Source organism: Porites lutea, chromosome 12 (assembly GCF_958299795.1).
Source record: "Porites lutea chromosome 12, jaPorLute2.1, whole genome shotgun sequence".
Classification (NCBI taxonomy): domain Eukaryota; kingdom Metazoa; phylum Cnidaria; class Anthozoa; order Scleractinia; family Poritidae; genus Porites; species Porites lutea.
In genome coordinates this window covers 2,765,305-2,787,344 of record NC_133212.1, presented here as the reverse complement: position 1 = coordinate 2,787,344, position 22,040 = coordinate 2,765,305, and the positions used below count along the sequence as shown (strand labels likewise).

Genomic DNA, 22,040 nt, shown 5'->3' with positions numbered 1-22,040 from the left:
AAAATGGCGGATCTTGGAAAAGCTTATCAATATTCATCGCAGTCGCGGATATGATTAAAAGTGCCCATCCGCAACCTGATTAATATATCGCGCATTTAATTTTCTTTTAAAGAGCTTGTTATTATGTCGGAAGGAAAGCGGGCTCCTGGTCTGTTTTATAGATTAATAACGGCGTGTTTGTATGGCATTTGTTCATTTTTTATTGTGGTTATCAACAAGACTGTTTTGACAACGTACAAGTAAGTAAACTCAGATTACAATGGTTCAGTTGTAGCTTAATGTGACCCCTTGACGCCCAAACTAATAAACTGTGTTGATATCTTTTTTTTCTATAGATTTCCTTCTTTTCAATGTTTGGGACTCGGTCAGGTAAGTAAAGGTGTCGCAAGTTGTGTTTGCGCCGGTTATACGTTTACCTAAATTACCTCTCATTCCTTCCGGGTCCTGAAAATTAAATAAACCGACATTCACTCTAAATTCGAAATTTCTCATTTAAAGAAAAAAATTTAAAACAAATCATTAAGAATAAGATTTTGTTCTCGTAAATTCAAACAGCCTGTTTAAGTTACAGAAAAAGAGATCTTATCCTATAATTTGTTGTAAATTTTTCCCGTAAAATAAGAAAACTTTTTCTTAAATCGAGAGATTCGGAGCAAAATTTAGAGTGATTAATTGACTTCTAGGAGAAACATTTACCTTTTGCAGTTACTAAAATGAAGTCATGCTATCATTTGTGTGAAATTGTGTGAGATTGCTGCATAAATCATAAAACTGGTCAACAATACATTAGTGTTGGTAAGATCCCTGGAAAGATGGTGGGGCCACAAGCACAAGAGCCGAGCACGTAGGGTAACCGTGACAACCCTGTGGGCGGCAACCACCAGGCACCATCATGTTGAAAAAACAGTGAAGCAATGTTAGTTACCTCATACTTACCAAAGAGAGGGAGAGAGGGCGGGCAGTGAGGTTACAGAGCACAATCAAAAGGGGTAAAGAGCACGAGAGAATGAGTTGACCTCTACAACCGAGCTATAAGAACACCCCCCCCCCCCCCTGCACACAACTTGACCTATCTGCATGCCGGCTATCGGGGGGGGGGGGGGGGAGTGGCTGACCAGCTTTGTTTTTGCATTTAACATAGTTTAGGTAATAACATTTAACCACAGTGGTGTTTGTGAAAATCTGGTCAGAATACTGAAAATTAGATACAAGCATGGGCAAATGTTGGGGGCAACCTTGTTTTACCATGTAGACAGAGAAGTTCTCGACTGCAACTCCTCCAAAGACAGCAATTTCAGTTTTCTCCAAAGCCCTTCATGGATGTATATCTGGTAGCTCCACAGGTTTTACCTGGGAGAGTATTGTCTGAAATAGATGCCTTCTTGGCAGTTTTTTCAACTTTTGACATGACCCAGGTAATAAAAATCTGTAAACACTGCTGAAAAGAGAGTCTTAGAATGGTAAAATTAACAAGTTTGATGGTGATTTGGTTAGTAAGAATGAAGATACAGCTATGCAAAGTTGTAAAATCTTATAGAGATTTGTAAGGTGGGGGAAGCTAAATTAAAATAGCCCTCCAGCATACAAATTTGTTGTTTTGCAGAACAGTAACTTCACTCCGTTTAGACGTATCTTTTTCAAACTTAGCAAACTTGTTTGTTAATGTCCAGGCAGTCTTTTCAGTGTTGTCGATTCAATTTCGGCTAATGATCACCATCAAAACTTGAAAAACCATTGAAGGATCAGCTATTGTAATGTAAAGTAGGGTCTGATGAACATTTTCTTCTGATAGGTATGGATCTTGCCACCATTTTTAAAGCTGATCAAATCATCAAAATTTGAATCTGAATAAAAAATTCTCAGTGATGCTCACTGTCAAGTTCAGTGCATTTATCTCTTTTCTTCACCGACAGATGCTTGCCACAGTCATTGTCCTGTACATCCTTAAGCTAGGTGGCGTTGTCAATTTTCCAGGTTATTCATTGTCAATTTTGTACAAGGTACGTGTCAATTCTGAACTTACTCAACAGGACGGGAGAGGAAAGACGACAGAAAACCTTGTGTGACAAGCGTGACATTAGAATAAGTTTGTTTGAGAAAACCTTCTGCCAAACTTCACTTTCCTTTAAACGGATCTTTTTGTAAAAGACCAGAAAACATTCATGTTAGTGAAGATCACAAGACACATAAGTAATAACCTTGTCATGTTCGTCACACTCAAGCGATTTGCCATCCTTTTCTTCCTGCCATCCTGTTGCATAAACTCACTGATAATGCTATTTATAACGGCGCATTCCATTAGGATGGCCTGGATCAGGATCAGTGATTCGATATCACTCGTATCATAGCACATCAATGGAAATGACGAATCCACGCTGGGAAAGGGTGAACTCGTTGGTTCATTTGATGTACCACCCTCGTCCAAGTGATCTTGGATCACTGATCCTGGTGTGGATGATCATAAAGAAACACACCCTAAATCAGTCCTTGTGGTTAACCCTGTAAGTCCCAATAGTGACCAACATCAATTTTCTCCCAACGATATCCATACAATGTCAAGAGATTAGGTTATGAGAGTTAATAAAATGATCATCTAAGAGAAAATGCTTTGATCTTTTATCAAACTCTCTCAACATATTTTTTAAAGAAATGTATAGAGATCAGTTTGGAGAATTTGCTTGTGGATATTGGGGCTTAAAGGGTTAACCCTTTGACCTGTAAGAGTGACCAACATCTAACTTCTCCTTGTGGTAGCAGCAGGGTTTGTACGCATCTTGAAAACCCTTGAATTTTAGAGTCCTTGAAATTCTCCTGTATTCATTTTGGTCCTTGAAAGTCCTTGAATTTTAATTGCGGAACATTTTCAAACCTCCAAAAAACTTTGGTAAATACCAGCTTGAAGCCAACAGAATAATAATAATAATAAAAACAAAAAATTTGGAGTATGTGTTAAAAGTAACAAATTTGGTTATATTGAAATCAGTTTAAAACTGTGGTCCTTGAAATGTCTTTTTATTTTATATGGAAGAAGTGTACAAACTGTGCAGCGCGGCACATGAGAGGTGAGGTTCCATAACACCGTGGGTGGAGTTGTTCAACACCCAGTAACCAATAATCTTGGGTTAACTGCAAGCAGAGTGTATTAGTTTTTTATGGTAACCAAACCTTGATTTGCACTGTCTTTTGAACAACTCACCCCAGGCTAGAGTATAGAACTGTGATTGTTTCTCAACCTGTATCCTGGAGACCCATATAGGTAGCAATCTTTGAAGACTTATAATAATATTGCACTCTCTGAAGGTCTCTTGTAGCCGCATGAGGTTGTTTTGTCACCTCCAGAAGATTTTTCTCACTTGCGGTGTACCAATTTTGAGAACCCAAAAAGGGTTCATGAAATAAATTCTCTCTACAGCCAAATGCCATCAACATTGCAAATAAATTGTCAAAAAAAAATTTCACCCAACTTTTGATCAGTCAAGCAATCAACAAAGCATTGCCCTCTGACTTTGATTTTGGTGGGAAATTAGATTAAAAAATCCTTCATGTGGGGCAGGTTGACCTCTTGTGAATTAGTCACCCTAGGGGGTGACTATAACCAGCAGTTTGAGGTCTTTACTAAACTAATATACCCTGACATTTGGGCTAATTTTGACTGTAGATTGTATTATTGCAATATTACTGATAAGAAAAAATATTAACTGGAAATGCATTCTATCTTTAGCCTGTTTGAACTTGATATTACTTTGTTCCAAAGATAGCTAGTACTGAAGAAGAATAATTACATTCAGGTATTTTTTACATGTGCAAATATTATTTCAGGTGTGGCCCCTTCCATTGTTGTATGTTGGAAATCTTGTATTTGGATTAGGAAGCACAAAAAGGCTTAAGTAAGTTTTTAGTGAAAATTTGAGGTAATAATAAACAAGTTAGCAATTATTATTGTGTGAACTTCAAAAAAATAAAATCAAAGATGATCCTTTAATACAGACAGTGGTGTGTGCTGAATTTTGTATTTTATGACAACTTTTGAGTTCCCATGAGATTAAGTAGTCATTGGCCACCATAGATACACAAGAGGTAAATCCTATTGGGCACAATAGCAGTAATAACAGAGTGACATCTTACACATGAAATTTTTAGAATTTTCTCTGTGTTTTCACAATTCTTGTGAAAATTGACATTTATTTTCTCAGGCCCCCATAAGAAATAGTCTTTGGTGTTATTACAGATTATTATATCTATAGCCCTCGAAAAATGTAAAAAAAGAATGTGATATTGTTTAGATTATTCTGGTACAAGGTTTTTGTCCACTGAAAATTAAAATTACTCAATTTCCTTACGGATTCCATCTCAAAGGTTGGCTGCCCAACAAGAAAATCTACTTGAGCCAGACAATGGGGCACATTTTTCTTTGGGCCCTAGCTCACAGCTACTGCTGGTTCTGCTGTAGCTGCTGTTTTTAATATTGTTGAGATAAATAGCTTGTTACTCAAACTTTCTTCACTTCAGCCTTCCAATGTTCACTGTTCTTCGGCGTTTTTCAATTCTTTTCACGATGTTAGGAGAGACATTTATTTTAGGGTAAGTTAGTAGTTAAATGTTTCTCAAACTTAAGTATTTTGTGGCTCATCAATTGAAAAGTATCTTTATTTTATGTATTCAGTGTAATTTGCATTGAAATGCAGCCTGACATTTTGTCTCCCTTTGTTTTTAGATCAAAGGCTGAACCACGGGTGCAGGCGACAGTGTTTCTTATGATACTGGGTGCTCTTGTGGCAGCAAGGTAAATAACACAGCCTGAAAGACAGATTCAGAGGGCTTTAGGGACTATAGCATCCCCACTTTTCTAAGAATTAAATTTTCTTTTGTTTTGGGAAACAAACCTAACAATTATTTTAGGAGGGAAAGAAAGGATTATACTTATCCCAGTCATCTATTCATCCCAGTCATCCTAGCCATCTTAGTCATCCCAATCATCCTATGTTATCCTGATCATTCAGTCATTCCAGTCATTCTAGTCACCTCAGTCATCCCTGTCATTGTGCTCATTCTACACATCCCAGTAATCGTAGTCATTCTAGGCATCCAGGAGTCATCATAGTCATCCCAGTCAATGCTAGCCATCCCAGTCATCCTAGTCATCCTAGTCATCCCAGTCATTCTTGTCATCACATAACAGTTATCCCAGTCATTCTAGTCATCCCAGTCATCCTTGTCATTCCAGTCTTCCTAGTCATCCCTGCAGTCATCCTGGTCACCCTAGTCATCCTTGACATCCCAGTTACCCTAGTCATCCCATTCAACCCATTCAAGTCTATCCCAGTTATCCTAGTCATTCCAGTAATCCCAGTCATCCCAGTTGTCCTAGACATTGCGGTCATCATAGTCATCCCATTTATTGCAGTCATCACCCTTTGTCCCCTGGATGGCCCTGAGTTCAATCACTGCTTGTGATCCTTGGCAAATTCTGACCTTTTTTGTTTGTGGTTTTAGTGATGACCTTGCATTTGATGCAACAGGTTACACATTCATTCTGATTAACGATGTCCTTACAGCAGCAAATGGTAGGAAGTATTTCATTAATTCACCTTTTTTATTTCTTATAAAGAAATGTGGTTGATTTATTCAATTTATGTCAAGCACTATTGAAACTTCATGCCCTATTATTTTAGTTATAAGAAGGGCTGTCACTAGATTTCCAGTTACCGGGTTAATGTTATTTTATAGTGATTATAGTGATCAGCATCAAATTTCTCTTTGTAATATCAATACTTTGTTAAACAGAGTGGTCATGAGAATTATGGACATGATCACACAAGACAAATTTGCTTGATATTTTAACAACTTCTCCCCACTATTTCTGTAGGAAATGAATAGGGGCAACAAATGAGAATTCAGATTTTGATCTTAGGGTTTAAAGGGTTAAACAGCTAGGAAGTCCCTTTGGTTTTACTTTCCTCTTTTTTCTAGTATGAAAGTATTCGAGGGTAATGATCTCACACGAAACCCCCCTCCCCCCTATTCCTTGTTAACAGCCCTGCCGTGGTGTTAGTATACCAAGCCATGTCACCTTTAAAGGGGTTTTATATCTTTATTTTAATGCTGGTCTTTTTGTTTAGGTGTTTATGTAAAGAAAAAGTTAGAGTCAAAGGTGAGTTATAAAATTCGACTTAAATAAAATTATTGTTAACATTTTGGTCCATCGGTCTTGAATGACAAATACATGCACAGGATGTTCCAATGTAGCCTTGATTAATACTATAGTCTGAGACAAGAATAGTGGGGACACTTTCACTGAATGCTGTATTCTTCCTTCTTGCTCATCTCCTCGCCCTCCCAATGTTGTTTATCGCAGTTAACTCACCAAATCTTGTACACCAGCATTAGAAGGGCGAAAGGATAGTAAAGTGTCCCAGCAATTTTGAAGTGAGACAGTAGTCTTGTTTAATTATTTCTACAGGTGGTTTCGCGAGTGAAACCCATAATCCATTCCTCTACTCGAGAGAGTTGATCGTTCGCGTCTCGTCATTAGATTCGTTGTAGTATCTCTGAGAAAAAAAACAGATGATACTACTCGTATTCCAGGGGGGTAATCCTATACTAGATCTATGTTGTTAGAGACAGTTTGAAAGAGAGCTTGTCTGCATTTTGTGATAATTAATTGTTATTTCCTTTCGATGAGGTAAAGAGGTTAAAAGCTCTCCTAACAAATATTTTTTCTTTATTAGGAACTGGGCAAATATGGTTTGTTGTTTTATAATGCCATATTTATGTTCGTTCCTGCTGTCATTATTGCTTATGCCACTGGAGAACTTGATAAGGTGAGACGATATTTCGCGTACTCGCTTGGGTAGACATAGCGCCTCTGATTGGTCGTGCTGCGAGAGAAGTTTTTTCAACCAATCAGAAGCAATGCCCAGGTGTGGGTAGTGACGCGTCATCAGAATGGAATTTCTACGCTTGTTGCTCAGACGTCATTTTCGCGGGGAAACCAGTGGTGACGTCGCGAAATGTCGACTGTTTTCTCAGGCTGCTTAAAACGTCGCGTCAGAACATTTCATGTCTTTATAGTCATGCTGCAACAGCAATGAAACAGACTAGTGACATACGCGTGCATAATTGTTGTTTTGCTTATTAAACCTGTTACTTTTTGAACGCTTTCGTTACCCTCATAGTCGTGGTTGCATAAGCTCCCTATTTCCACGACATTTCGCGCGCTCTTCTGCTTTGCCCCTCCACTCAAAACGCTGCATCAGAACGGCCATTTTTCAACGCTCTTGTCCGTCGCATCCTTCGTTGCTAAAGCTCCTTAATTCTGAACAAACAAGTGTATTTTCCTCTCGCACAACTCATCTCGTTCTCTTTCTTTGAGTAAAACAAGTGACTACCGTATTTATTCGATTAACCGCCCTGGGCGCTTATTAAATTTTTGGACCTTGAGTGTGGGCGCTTATTCGAGGTGGGCGCTTACTCGGGGCTTGGCGCTTATTAAATTTTCACCATTTTCAGCAAGTGAAGTATGTTTATTTTGCAACAAAACAATAACTGCTAATAACAGAACGAGAAGAAGTAACAAAGCAAGGTTTCTGTGAAATACTCTGAAGAAAACTCCGTCCTTGGGGAAGTCTTTTATTAGAATTTATTCACTCAAGTTGATGGGGTGGGGGTGAGCACTTATTTGACTTTGACTGGGAAGAGGAGGGGGTGGGCGCTTATTCGAGGCTGGACGCTTATTAACTTTTTCTGCCTTTAAGATTGGCGCTTATTCGAGGTGGGCGCTAATTCGAGGTTGGGCGCTTATTCGAATAAATGCGGTAATCATTACCTGTACCTCATTGTAATCTTATGCTTTTTCCTCTCCAGGCCGTTTTGTACGCACAGTGGCGCGAACCATTCTTTCTGTTGTATTTTCTACTCTCCTGTGTTATGGGGTAAGCAAACATAATGCCCTTGTATCACGGCAGTGGGTGGGGCCACCATATCTGGGCTAGTTAGGTGTGTGGCACTGTTAACGATAGGGTTTTCAAGGAGTTCCCCGGTAGGACCAACTAACAAACAAACAAAAACTAGTGAGATCATGCTGGTTGTGTTATAAGATCTTGTCTCAGTTCAGATCATCGCGTCATAGGACGGTGACGTTAAGCCATTGACCTTGTCTCATATTTCATTATCAATTTAAAGGTCGAGGTGAGAGGGGGGACTCCGCCCCGAGGTCCAACCCCTTACCTTTTATATAACATTTTTTCGATCGAAAAGGTACCCCTTTCATAAACCTTCCATTGACAAATGGTACCCCTTTCATGTACTCAGTTTAGGACTTTGTATCCTTTTCAACTACTGCAAATGCACTGTTTCTTAAATGTGAATAAATCACAAGACAGGAAATTTTTGCCAGCCATGTGAAAGCCATTTTCACAGCCATGTGAAAGCATGTGTGATCAGCTCTCGAAAGTGATCCCCCTATTGTGCGTCACTGCTTGTCTAATCTTGTCAGGGGCACCCAACGTCAATTTTCGGAAAATATCTGTTCGGAAGACGATTTGAGATCTAGAATTTTCGGAACATTTGTTGTAAAATTTCTTGGCCTTCCTGCCTCTCCTAGGATTTTCGAACATCTAAAAAATGGTATAATTGCTCATTTTTAACGGATTTTTACCCTAAAAAGGTCACCTAGAATTTTCGGTAGCCTTTTTTCTGGCTGAAATTTTCGAAATGGTAAGCTTTGATCCCTATAATTTTCGGATCACTATACTTTCAGCTAGAAAATCCGAACAGATGAAAACTTTTAGGGGATAAAAATATGCCTATATCTACTGTTTAAACACTAAAATACGTTTAACAATGCAATGTTTAAGTGGTTTTGAAGTATATTCTCGTTGGATGCCCCTGTCTTGTACTGCATTCAGTTATCAGCTCTAGTTAATTATACCAGTCAAAGCATGGTACTATAGTTTGAATCAGTCTCGTAGGCGACAATTCTCAGAAATGACCACAAGATCTTAGCATCTATTTAATCGCTTACGGGAGTTTTGTCTATGGCTCTCACAGCGTGACAAATTGTCAGTCCGTCAGAAAGCCGAGATTAACGCGACGTTTACAAGAGAGTGGAAAACCGTTCTTTTCATCCCACTCCTTGGGGGAAGGGCGTTTAAGCTGATTTGACATTTTAATGAAGCATCTTCAGTTATTGCGTTATTTCCACTTTTTGCTTGTAGGTTCATTTTAATGTACTCTATAGTACTGTGTACTCAGGCAAACTCTGCGCTCACGACGACAATCGTTGGATGTTTAAAGGTAAACTAAATTATAGTTGAAAATCTCAAAACGAACAATCTCGCCCGGGAAAGGGTAGCCCGTTCACAAAACCTCTATTTTCTCTTAAAAGTCAGCCAGTTTGGTGATTCTCTTCAGTAAGTGATATTGTTTCGATAGTTTAAGCAATCAAAACCTGTGCGAAACAAAACCTATTTTAGGTAGTCTTGGGATATTAGTGAAAAAGCTGCAAAAACTGTGTGGTCAACTGTCTTTCGTAAAGGTCAATTCAACTCAACGGACACCAATTTTTGGGGTCAACTTAATAAAACATTTACTAGTGTAATTTACAAATGTAGCTATTGTTTTCAGACTATAAAACAATGGATACTCCTGTAAATTACGCGTGTAAAACTTTCATTAAATTGACTCGAGGTCGACGTTATCGTTTAGTAATTTTTTGCTGGTCACGATAAAACGCAGAACCGACACCTTTCTAAGACCTTCACTGGGTAAAGGTCTCGATGGTGAAGACCGTATTCAAAGATGACTTTTCTTTCCTTAGAATATTCTTGTTACTTACTTGGGTATGTTTCTTGGAGGAGACTACGTTTTCACTGTCACCAATTTTATTGGACTCAATATAAGGTGAGAATGACTGTGATTTTATCTTTTTTGGGGACTGAAACACTGGTCATGTACCATTAAGGCTAAGGGAGGAGTGCATTGAAATTAATACTCACATATCAGGCACAGACAATGTTTTATAAAAAACCTAACAGATATCCAAACACTGCATGTAACTGGTCTCAAGCGCGGCAAAACACGTGGAAGTATGCCACCATTCGTTGCTATTTCCCTCTGATTGGTTGAGAAAGTGGCGCGGGTTTATTAACCAATCACAAAGCGAATCTATGCGGGTGGCGCTAACCGCGGGAAAACGCATGCGAGCAAAACAGGATTTGAATTTTTGGGGGCAAGATGAAGCAAATCCTGTGTTCTGATTGGCTACCCATCTTGCTTGCACTGCTCGGGGTTTACCGCGATGGTCCAATAAGAAACGGTTTTCGTTTTGGCCATGTAATAAATCCTTTATGGACCAAGCTTGATCGGTCAAGTTTGCTTCATACTGGCCTGTTTTCTTTGTGCGTTTTTATCTGTTAACTTCGATTTCGCCTCGGTTCATAAAAAGGCAAAAGAGGAACTTGGCCAATGTCCATCCATTTGACCTCACGAAGGGTCGATCACACAAATAATTTGTGCGATCTACTTCTGTTTGGAGTGCTAAAAGACATTGAAAGGGTTTTTGGATTTCGAACTTTTCTCTCTTCTCCTCGTTACACTGCATACAAATGCGAATGAATTGTATACTAATAGAAGAGACGCTAACTCACAAGAGTTCTTCAAAAAGCTTTTCGCCTTTTGATTTATCAATGTCATGGACATTTAGTCAGTAAAGACTTTTAACGCTGCCTTGTACGTCTTTCTCTTCAGCGTTGTTGGAAGTGTGATTTATGCGTTTATCACATTTAGCGACAAAAGCCCTCCCCCGTCTCAAGTTGCCACACCCGGGAATGATGACAAGAAGCTTCTTTCCACTGTGTAATAGTTAAAGCTTGTTGCTTATATTTTGCCAAATCACTGTCAGATAATTTAAGGCCGCGTCCACACCAATCCGTACATTTGTGGAGCCGCATATTTTTTCTCCTGGATTGGTAAGACAGGTTTTAAACCACTCTGGAAAGCGGTCTCAGAAAGATGCAGTTTCAGTCAGCGGATTCACTGGTTTCGTGGAGACGGAAGGTTGATTCGTGTATAAAAAAATAGGCGGTTTCAAAAATACTCGTATTCGTGTGGACGGGACTCGGTTCCGTTCGAGGCTTAAAGCTGTGACGTGACAATCTCAGCAGTGTATGTCCAAAGGGACGTCTCAACGTAGCCACTCAAATGCCACGAGAATTTCGAATTTTTAAGGGGGGGCCTGTCACGAAATTTAAGTTGATATTTTGCCGCGAATACAATAATCTAAATATTGAAGAAAATTTCAAAATATTAGTTTGGTTGCATACAACAAAAAACGAAGGGGTTACAATAAACTATAAAAGATTAAGGGTTGTTTCGAAGATTCACATAGATTATAACAAAGAAACGAAATGAAGAAAAAGAGATACGCGGCAACTAAGACGATCAAAGGACACCCAGTCGGCTCTCGAAGGCGGAATCTTGTCTAGGACGGATACTTGGAGTTGGTTTCCATGGTGACCTTCTTAGAGAAAATTAACTGTGTACATTGTAACAGGTTAAATTTGATGTCTCTCAAATTTATGTATACGTAAGTTTGCCGTGATTGGCCGTTTTTATGCTAAGACGTTCAAGTCGTCTAGACTCATTTAGCGTTTTAGATGTTGAATCCGTCTGGTGAAAAAACGGGAAGCATAAAAGTAGACGACATGATTGAAAAAAAAAATAAAAGAGTTTTCTAAAAACCGAAAAGACAAAACACTGACTCTTCGCAGTTGTCTTCAGACGAGTTGGGCGTGTTCTGAACGACGAACTTAACAGAAGATGACAAAGTCGTCAGACGTTAATGCCTCTGTCTTATTTGCCGTTTTTAAACTAGACGTTAGACTTAAATGTCTCTAACATAAAAACAACCATTCACGAATACCTAGTGTACAGCTAACAAAATTTAAATTATTTTTATGAATGTATTTATTAGTATTTAACATACCAGTCGGAAGAAAATATCGAAGCCCAGTGATTTTATTATGTACGTCATAGCTTGTTGGATAAATCTCTATCCAATAGGTAGCACAATTGGTTTCGCTAATACTTATCAGCTTGATAGTGATTTTGAATCTGCGGTGGATAGCACTATCCAGCGTTTGAACTACCGGGGAATTTGTTAGATAGAGCGCTAGGTAACTTCGGGTGGAATAGGAGTGTTTCTTTTACAAGACCATAGCGAGTTTAAAGTTAATAGTATCAACAATTGTACTTGTATTAATACAAGAGTTATAGTAACCTAGATGTTGTCAAGAACACCATGGGCAATAAAATTTCGACAATTTTCAAAAGAAATTTCGGTTCTGACCAAATCGGCCGTGCATACTTGCTCCCGTTCATGTAAGCGGATGTGAAATGTCACACTTGGAGTTCAATGCATACACAATCGATGTTGACCATGTTATGGTCAACTGACAGTTGTCATTATGGGATATCCGCTGACCCTTGTAACATGACTGTATCGCGGGCTCATCTCACTGAGGTGACGTGTTTTTTTAAGTTCTCTGCTCACACGTTATTGATTTTTAATTGATCGCAGGCTCAGTCCCATTTGAATGACGTCACAGATTCATAGTTTCTAATAAGACAAACTGTAAGCAAGTAACACGCATACCATCCCACGGCCTGGCTTGTACCCAAGGAATGCGCACAGCCATATCTCCTGGGAAGTGGTGGCCGTCAGGTCGATAAGGGGACGAAATCGTATATCACAGGCCCCTTACTGCCGAGGCGAGTGCAAAGCACTCCTTTAAGCGCGAGCTTAACAAAATCTATTTTGAACGAGAAACATTTCCAAAAAAAAAGGAAATGAGGCGGTTTTGACACAAAGATTAACATAACCGTTGGATTTTTTAAAAATTCTACTGTGAACACGGCAAAAAATCTCACAACAATATTGCTCTTCATAAAAAAGTCGAAATAATGCGGTCATTTATAGAGGCTTTTATATGGCTTTTTAAACTGATTTCAAAAGCTTTCGAAGCTATTATGTTATTTTATGCGGATTTCTAGTTAATATTTTAATATTGCCAAACAATAACGCTTCCTTGTGCACTATGGAACTCAACATCAATGACGAAAGTGGTTGTAAACGACAAAATCGCAGCTTTTTTCCAACAAATATACTTGCCAAGCATTATATCAGACGTTACAAGCAACAAGGTGAAAAATTAAAAAAAACTGAAAAACTGTTAGGCTAAAAAGTTTTCAAAAACCCACAATTTCAGTCCGTTTTTATCTTCTTTAAATGCGTCCATCCGTCCCTACTCAGTTTGTATTATCAATACGTACCTTCTTTGAATGTTTTGATCGATTATTTCTATGTTTCACTCAATTTGGGTGGCAGTTCCTAGTGCTAGAATTTTGATAAAATACGTCTTAAGGGTACCGACTTGAACCTTCAAGAGGAAGTCAAATCGTCCTCGTTCCTCTTGCAAGCAAAACACCTGCCCACTTGAGAAAATATCTTTTCCTGCATGCTATAATTCAACTTGATGGAGACGCCAAGAGGACAATATACTTGAACACTGGGGGATGAATACTTTTATTTCTCCTCTTTCTTTCGGTGCTCTGAGACATCACAATCACGTTGAAAATTTAAGTCCCTAAAGGGGCTGATTAAAAGTATCGAATGCTTGATTAACCCATCTAATATGAAGCAGAACGAACCCGGAAACTGCTTTTTAGAGCAACTGACGTCAATGTCGACGTCGGAAACCAAGCTGTTTCCGGCAATCAAATGAAAAGCGTGGGGACAGCTTTCATTCCGTGGATCGGAAACGTTTCTCCCTTTTAATTTTGACCTTTTAATGTTACTGAAAGCATTTGTTCCTAAAACGTGGGAGTTTTTTAAAAATGTGTGTGAAAAATATGTCCTTTTTTTTGCTTTATGCGCGACAGAAACTGAGGACAACCCTGATTGTCTTTTTCTCTCGTGAACGTCACTTTTTTATTCAAAAAGCAAAAGTAATTTCGAGTTGCGTTTCACCATGAGCGACTTTAAGTACGAATACAAAGGACTCGATTTATCTCTCGAATCAACACTAGAAGACCTAACTGCTTAGGCAACCGGAGGAAGGAAAAGAGGAAACGTTTAGCTCCAAAATGAGTGTTTGTCACCGAGCTGAATAAAAACACGGAAATTAAATTCATCCTCCCGACTAGAAGTGCCCCGACTGACGAAAAAAGTACCATTAATGCAGTTGATCTCTGTGTTTACGGTGCTTTTAACTGAGTAATTTTGAATTCAATTTCCGAATCGGAAAACACTATGATTGAATTAACCTGCCTGCTAATAATTCTCAGCTTTCGAGATTTTAGAATGAATTAATTTGTAATTTCGTTTTTTTATAGGAGGTATAACTGACAAAACTTAGGACTTGTTCATGAGAAGTAACTGATATGTGTGATCCGTTTGATTATGAATCAGAGGACATTGCTAGCAAATTCATGCAGCAAAAATTATTCAAAGTAACCTGACAGCTTCTCACTCTAATGTGTGCTGGCCGTATTAAAATCAGTTTTGAAGACGAAGGATATAACTTTTTGTTCGAAGTCATAGCAGCGAAAATTAGGATCGGAGGATTTCGAGGAAATTGTAGCTGATTTCTTACGTTAACCCTCCACACCATAGAGAGCTCTCGACCTGCGTGGGCTGAGGGAGGCGTAAAAATTGTAATTGAGGCTAAAACATTTTGAGCGGTCGAGAGCCTTTTTAAACAACTCTTTAAAATCACTTTGCCATCTCTGTTGAAAACGACCGACGTACATGTTATCAGATGTCGTGTTGGGCTCGAGTGCTTTTAAAAGAAAGCCCTCCACCCGATGCCTTCAACAGCTTCTTCAGTCTCTCCGTTTTTGGATAACAAAAGAACATAGAGATTTCTTATTACCTAACGATAGACATTATGCGATCACGTTCTCCAAGCTTGGTTCAAATGACGATGGTTGTGATTCTTTTGGGATTATTGTTTGCGGATGAAGTTATGTCCAGTCCTTTTATATTTAGCCCGGGATTTTGTCAACTGAACCCGCAGAACTGCAAAAAGAGAAACGCTGAGATTCCAGGGAAGGTACGTGTCCTATATATTGTTAAAAAAGTAACATACTAAGTCGCCATGTCGGAAAAATAGCTTTACTGTGATGAACACCATACAACTAGTTGGTTATCTTATTCTAGAAAAATCATCTTTCAGCCATTCTTAGAAAAACACCTGCTTAATTACCGGGCTAAAGCGTACAAGCAGGAGTTGAATTAGAGGTTCCACCTTCGTTTTTTCCCAGGGGTGAGAGAAAATACGCCCCACCACACAACCCCATCTCCAATACCCTTAATATACAATTTGTGCAATAACAATTTTAGCTCTTTGTTTATTTATTGAGGCACATTTGGGTAAAGTTTAGGCCAGCACTCACCTCCTGCTGTCTTGCTCCAAGGACACGGCGGTTCGAACAGGTTCGACAGACATAAGTGCTGAAAGCAATTCATAAATTAACCATATTTGTTTTAAGGGATATTGTTATAGCCGGGTTACCTTAATCGGTCGGGGACCAGCCTTTAAAACGGAAGGCCTGGGTTCGATTCCCGGTCAGAGACGGAGACATACACCCCGGTGGTACGGGGCACCTTTCATGGATTGGGAGTGTGATTAAAGGGTGAATATCAAACGGGTCACAAGTCTCGTTTTTTCCCCAGCGTGTGACGCACGTTGTTCATTCATTTTTTGGTCGATAACGCACATGGATTCGTAGGTTATTTCATGCCTTAACATCCATTTCTGCATCTTTCAGGGAGAAAATAACATGCCCGATGTAAGATATACATCAAAGAAGACTCAACCTAGCAGCTCACCACCTCCACATCTTACAAGAGGAGTTTGGTACTGAGGAAATTCAAAATAAAAAAGAGAAAGAGGCTAGAAATTAACGATTCTCGACTTAATGCCCAGAAATGTAAAAGCGAATAATTGTAAAGCTCTGTTAACATTTATTTGCGGATAAAGGGTGGCACGTAGTTTATTTATCCTTAATTTAACTCAGGAATTTATAGAATAAAGGGCTGTTAAGGGGAAATAATAAATTCGTTTCTTAGTGTATCTTATCTTGGCTACTTCTTCATTTGTTTAATAATTTTCCTTCTTATTAACTAAAAGATAGCGTCCCTCCGCCATAGGAACGGTTTTCAGGGGTTTCGTTTTAAGCCGGGCGCAGGACACTGTCTGGTTGTTAGTATAACATCCGGTAGTCCACACACAAAATAATTATTTTTTGAAGTGCGAAAGTCGGTTCATTTTTTCATTTATTAACAAGAAGAGGGAAAAACAAACAACTGCAAACCGACGATTATAATTGCCAAATCAAATGTTTCATTTTTTGTGAGCTTTTTATTAATGCCTTGCCGGTTAACCGATTCCGATCCAGAGAACTCATGAAATTGCATTTTAGAGTGTCCAATTATAAAAATTTCCGGGCGGAGCATGCCCCCGGACCCCCCACCCTGGAAATCTTTTACTCCGGTACTCAACATTAACACCTGCGGGCTGCGGTGCGAACGGTGCGAGTCCGCCAGCTGAACCTTTGCATACGGTACTTCCAAATGCTACCGAAATCCCTGCAGTTTTGGCTTATATTTTTTGCCAAATTTTCCAATTTTAATTTTCAAGCGTCTGTAAGATCACAACTTTGTAAAATTGCAAACTCTTCTCAAGGTAACGGGCTGCGGGTTGTTACGTCATAATTCCAAACGTCCGCCATCTTAGATCAGCCATACTGGATTTTTTTGCTTTTTTGCGTACTGACAAACGTATTTACATAAATTTTGACACCTTTCTGCACTTATCTTCGAAAAAACAGCAAACCTCTAATTAGCACATTCCACGAAATTTGTGTGTTTGCCCCTTTCACCCCCACCTCCCTGAAAAAAAAAACTTGCATAAGCATTGTCATCCAATTCTCTTGGGCGACTGTAATGTCCAGGATAAAAAAAGGATAAAAAAGGTATGCAAAGTTTTCTTTCTTGGGGTGGGGGGGGGGGGGGGGGAGGTGGGGGAAAGGTATATTAAGGGAGATGTGCAAATGGAAATAGGCTCCCAACCGCGTGTGCTCCCGACCAAACTGCCAAGTAACCCCCCTCCCCCCTTGAGAAAGTGCCTACCTCCTCTCCCATCACAAAATGTAGCCAAAATGAGTTTTAGCACCCTCCCTTATGGCTGAATTGTCGAAAAAAAGTCCTGTACTCATATGAGGAAATGAGGACTAATCGAGATCCAAGATGGCGGATTCAAAATGGCGATCATCTGTAGGCATTAAGAAACGGTCCAGATAAGAACGATAGCAACAACGGCAACGAACATGTTGGAATGCAAAAAAGGTGCTAACATTTCTATTGTCTGTACTTACTTCTGAATGGCTTAAACAGAAAAAGTTAACAAAACTTCATAAAGCTGTACATACATTCATCCTTACTTTCCAGCCATCTTCCATATAACAAAATCTGGTCTCAGTTTGAATAACAAAGAAATCCAATGTTGGGAACATGTAAAATTGTAAACTTTTCTTGGCTATTGTTTTCAACTCTTATGATTGGTCAAAATCTTTTAACACAAAAAAACACCCTTTCAAAGTGGAGTGTAAATGCACTTTATTGCGTAAACGGCCTTCATATAGGTTTATGCATTCTCTGTGTAAAAAGTGAGAACATTCCTATTTGGGGAAAGCACCGTTGCCGCATAACAAAAGAAATTGCTATCCACCTTACCCGGATCATGACTTAAGTATTAAATACCACGTCATATGACGTCACTACAGCACGTGGACACAGTAAGAGTTTACAAGTGACGTGCTACAAGTCCTCATAGTCAAAGCTTCCTTATTAATGTTCTGGATTGAGGGGTTTGGAATCTGCCACGACTGTGGTTCTAGTCTAGAAGACCCAAACACCATTTTTTTCTCCGATGCACCGGAAAAAAAATTGCACCCTGACGGATTACTGTGTTTTTGAAAAAGACAGAGTGTTGGGAGAAATATATGAGAGTGATCGCCATGTTCTCCACTAGGTATAGCACGCACTTCTTAGAAGCCATCCGACAGAAGCTTGCCCTCAATTCTTTTAAAACACTTTCTGCCCGTGTTTGCAGCACCCCGTCAAAATGGAGATTCGTCTGTTGCATTTTGCGCATCACTGTGAACTCGATAACAGAGACCTTTAGAGATCTTAATTAGATTTTAGGACGAAGACGACTACAAGTATGAGACTCGACTTAAAGTTTTTTCGCGTATTCTCAAAATATAGACTTCCCGGAAAGCTTCATTTTACCATTTTTCACTAGAAAAGTTAGCGCTGTTACCTTAAGTGAAGGAGGTTACACCCTCTCCCGATCGCAAAATGATAAAACTTCTAACATTTAATAACTTGTTTCCGCCACTTCGACATTCTCGCTAAAACTCGTAGTAGAGTGGCGAGAAGTGACGACGGCTACCACTTTTTCCCGCCAAAATGACGCCGGTTCACGCGCGAGCACCACTTAATTAGTACTGAGAAAATCTCGTACTCGTTGTCTCGTACTCGCTGGAATCTAAACCTCTCTATTATAACATCAAGGACAAAACGTCATGTGTTACTAGATAAGAGAATATTTTTATTGCTCAGTCGTAGTTCTTGTTTTTTTTTGTTATGTTTTGACCTCAAGCACTTTTTAAATTGTTTCCCTGGACTTCCATTGTTATCACTTCATGCCAAGATTTCTTGAATCTTCACTTTCTTCGGGATCAGTGGCGCAGTACTTGTTCAAAACTTCACAAAAAATGTTCTTTTTCCGTTGTAGATGTAGTTGGTATGTTCCCTGAAATAAATTAAGTCTAATTAATTACCAAAAGACGTGTCCCTTGCAAGTTATAACAGGACACTTCAAAGAAAAAATCGAAAGAAAGGCCAGTTACTACAATAATATCAGTGCGAAAGAACAATCTACAAGAAATCTTTGCTCAATTTCTTCACCCAGTATGCCTAGCGACGACAACGATGCATGAAGTTCAGTGTACATGTATATGCTAACAACGGGGTGCGTGCGATTTGGCAGATAAATCGTGCAAAAAGAAATAATTTATCGTGAAATCTTTCAATCTTTATTTATTCGGGCCAAAGTTTATAATTCCTTAAGCGTAACAATAATCTTGCCCTAAACTTAAACCAAATTTTTCATAGATGCATTTTTTTGTGGCTTTAAAGCGCAGCATTATATATTACAACGAACTGCAGTGCAGTGACTGAAGATGTATGATATGCATTTAAATTGAATTTAAAATGAATTTAATTTGTGTGGCATCAATTTCTTCAAATGGATTCCCAGGAAATAGAACTGTAGGCCATCAAATTTCGCCTCCTTGATTTCACGAGAAATTTTTAAGTGGAATCGCTAAAATTGCGAAAGTAAAAGTAAAAATAAGGAGTTCGGCTGTATTTTTTGGTGGCAAAAGCACGCTTCGTATTTGATCAGACAAAGATAAAGGTTTCAAAACTTTAGTAGTGAGGTGTAATTTAACTCCTGTTGTAACGTAAACTGTCCTTTTTTAAAAAAACATTTTTTTAAATAAGGACTTTTAGAAAAGAGAAATCAATTAGCATTTTCTGTTCATAAATTCCTTTTTCCAAATTTCCCTTCACTTGGCCCATGTGGTCCAAGCCAAGATAAAAGAAAAATTTCTAACCGTATTTTTTGAAATTCTAACAAACGATGGTACAACTTGACGGAACTGTCAGAGAAATTTTATTTAAATAGCACATCATAGATTTTCGTCTACCGATGCAAAAGTTAAAGCTTCATTTATAAGATATCCTAAAACCGCTGGACAGTAAAACGACAAGGGAAGCCCTCCATACTGACAATTTTTCTGTGTTCTTACAGTTGATCAAACTTATTTATTTTCAAAATGTCCATACCTTAGCAGTTCTCTTCTTCCCATATCTCTGAAACATTTCGCCAGCTCCCAAACTTTGGCATTCAACCACAAGCACAGCTAAAATAAATATAACGAGAGCCGTCTTATGATCCATGCTTTTTTAGAGCTGATGTTCCCGCTGTTTTGAAGTTACGATCCAAGGTTCTTTTATCCTGTCGCGAATGTGTCTTCCTGAGTTTAAATTTCATAATTAGCAAAAATGCCCTTCACTGCAGCGAAACACTCTTATGATAACAAACAACACGTTTAAGTGCTCATTTCCTGCAAAGTACGGGTAAAGTGGATTGAAGCACTTTAAAAGTACGCTATGTTTTGATAATCAAGAAGACACATTCATAAGCACCCACAGCACCCGCGCGTGGTAATTCTTTTTACATCAGCGAGAATTCTCTAGCATAGAAAATTAAGATTTTCTTTGTCAGAAAATAGAAAGTTTGCAGAAAACGTTAAAATACTGCAGTAAAAATATGTTTAAATTTGCATTTTGAAATTTAATGGTGGGTAAGGAGTTTGATGTTTTGATACAAGAACCATAAGGCCCATGAATAAAGTATTGCCCTAATTTGCATTTCTGTTTTAACTTCAACCTTACCAAAAAATCTTTTTTAATCGACTATTTTATTTATTTTCTGCAAAAAAATAATTTTGCAACTAAGTTTCTAAAGCAAATCGTATTTGTATCTTAAGTTTTCTCTTTTGAATTTCGGAAACTGTTCGAGTACTCCTCATTACATCTGCGTTAACTACTTTCACCCAGCCATTGTTTTTCAGGGGATCTTGTGTTTGAATATATCCTTAACGAGAGAGACATTCACTTGACCAAAAACATGTGTGTCATATCACCTTAATATAAACTCCTCTATAGACATTATTCTACGTATCATGCATTCTATACAATATGGAAACAAATGTGATTAAAAGATTTTGAAATTGCAAAGGGACAAAGTGGTTTCATTTATTTTTTGTTCTGCATAATGTATCTATTTCATGCTTTAAAAGCTAATTACATCCTTTTTAGCATCCTGACTACACTGGTTGCGTCCTTGACATAAATGTTAATCCTGAAAAATGTTTTAAGCCTTCGGCAATATAATATGTTTAAAATAATAGTTTTAAACAGAGTACTAGCTAAACCTTTTACAAGTAGACTTCAAATCACTGGTTTTAAAATGTGTCTTGGTCTTTACGGGAGTGGCAGCTTTTTATGTTGAGGGATCATGGTTCCAGTGAGTGTTTGCACGACATCCTCAAATGTGACCATTCAGTTTAAGGCCGCTGAACGATGCTTTCCTAATATTAAAAACGGTCGGGGGAGGGAAGGAGGAGGTATTCGTGTTAAAGAAGGCGGTTCTAACTCTTGAGTCTGTGGATAGAATTCTTAAGTGAGACCTTTCAAATGAATGCTAGTGAGTAGTACTTTCCAGTGGTACTGTAATACTCTTCAAGTGGTTTTCAAGTTTTAAATTTTGAGTCTTTTTGGGTGAAATCCTGAAGTGTGCCCATTCTCTTAAGCAGAATTTTTGGGTTATTTTCGATACTTGTTATGCTGAAGATATTTGTTGTTTCTAACATTTCAAAAGCGAGCACGCAAACTCTTACTGTTAGCGTTTCTAAAAGTTGGATGTTAGACAAAATTTTCCATTTTTCTGAAAACCCAAAACCTAACACGCGTTGAGAGAAGGAGACTTTAAACTGTATCCTGTAGATTATTTTATCGTACTAAATGAGCTAAAACCGTCCGCCATGCGGAACTGGGAGTAGCTAAATGTGACACTAGAATTATCATATCGGCTGAAAAGGAGGAAACCGCGAGTCTTGTTGCTGATTTCTTAAAAGCCTTTGCTGGCCTCACTTTTCGACAAAATACGGAAGTTTGTATCACTTAAACTAAAAGAAATGGAGTCATCTAAAATTGAATTTAGACTTCAAATTGAGCGTTACTTCTACTAAAATCATATACTACAGGTGAGAACGAAATACATTTTCAGTAGTAATGTTGGCGTGCAACACTTTTCCGTGTGATACCAATTAAAACAAGAATTAAC

General features: G+C 38.5%; 1 protein-coding gene and 2 long non-coding RNA genes across 3 annotated transcripts; 2 read left to right on the top strand and 1 right to left on the bottom strand.

Annotated features, from left to right (window-relative positions):
• The first annotated feature begins 18 nt into the window (after positions 1-18).
• LOC140921973 (solute carrier family 35 member D2-like protein) lies at positions 19-12,270 on the top strand. The gene is made up of 13 exons (XM_073371989.1): positions 19-239; positions 336-369; positions 1,914-2,000; positions 3,820-3,887; positions 4,510-4,581; positions 4,715-4,783; positions 5,494-5,564; positions 6,120-6,151; positions 6,729-6,821; positions 7,864-7,931; positions 9,216-9,294; positions 9,818-9,900; positions 10,747-12,270. The coding sequence occupies exons 1-13, from the start codon at positions 124-126 to the stop codon at positions 10,856-10,858; spliced, it is 984 nt and encodes a 327-aa protein (XP_073228090.1). The 5' UTR covers positions 19-123; the 3' UTR covers positions 10,859-12,270.
• Positions 12,271-14,419: 2,149 nt separating this feature from the next.
• Positions 14,420-16,133, top strand: LOC140921982 (uncharacterized). Its single transcript, XR_012164048.1, has 2 exons — positions 14,420-15,110; positions 15,829-16,133. It is a non-coding gene; the product is annotated as an uncharacterized lncRNA (long non-coding RNA).
• A 2,520-nt stretch (positions 16,134-18,653) lies between these two features.
• Positions 18,654-20,164, bottom strand: LOC140921980 (uncharacterized). The gene is made up of 2 exons (XR_012164046.1): positions 19,976-20,164; positions 18,654-18,878 (listed from the first exon to the last, which is right to left on the bottom strand). It is a non-coding gene; the product is annotated as an uncharacterized lncRNA (long non-coding RNA).
• Between the last annotated feature and the right edge of the window lie 1,876 nt (positions 20,165-22,040).

What these genes read in the sequence shown, in the direction of transcription:
- LOC140921973 (XM_073371989.1), top strand. Translation starts at nt 124, where the DNA reads ATGTCGGAAGGAAAGCGGGCTCCTGGTCTGTTTTATAGATTAATAACG. An exon ending in CATTGTCAATTTTGTACAAG is followed by an intron (nt 2,001 to 3,819) that starts GTACGTGTCAAT and finishes ATATTATTTCAG; the next exon opens with GTGTGGCCCCTTCCATTGTT. An exon ending in CAATCGTTGGATGTTTAAAG is followed by an intron (nt 9,295 to 9,817) that starts GTAAACTAAATT and finishes TTCTTTCCTTAG; the next exon opens with AATATTCTTGTTACTTACTT.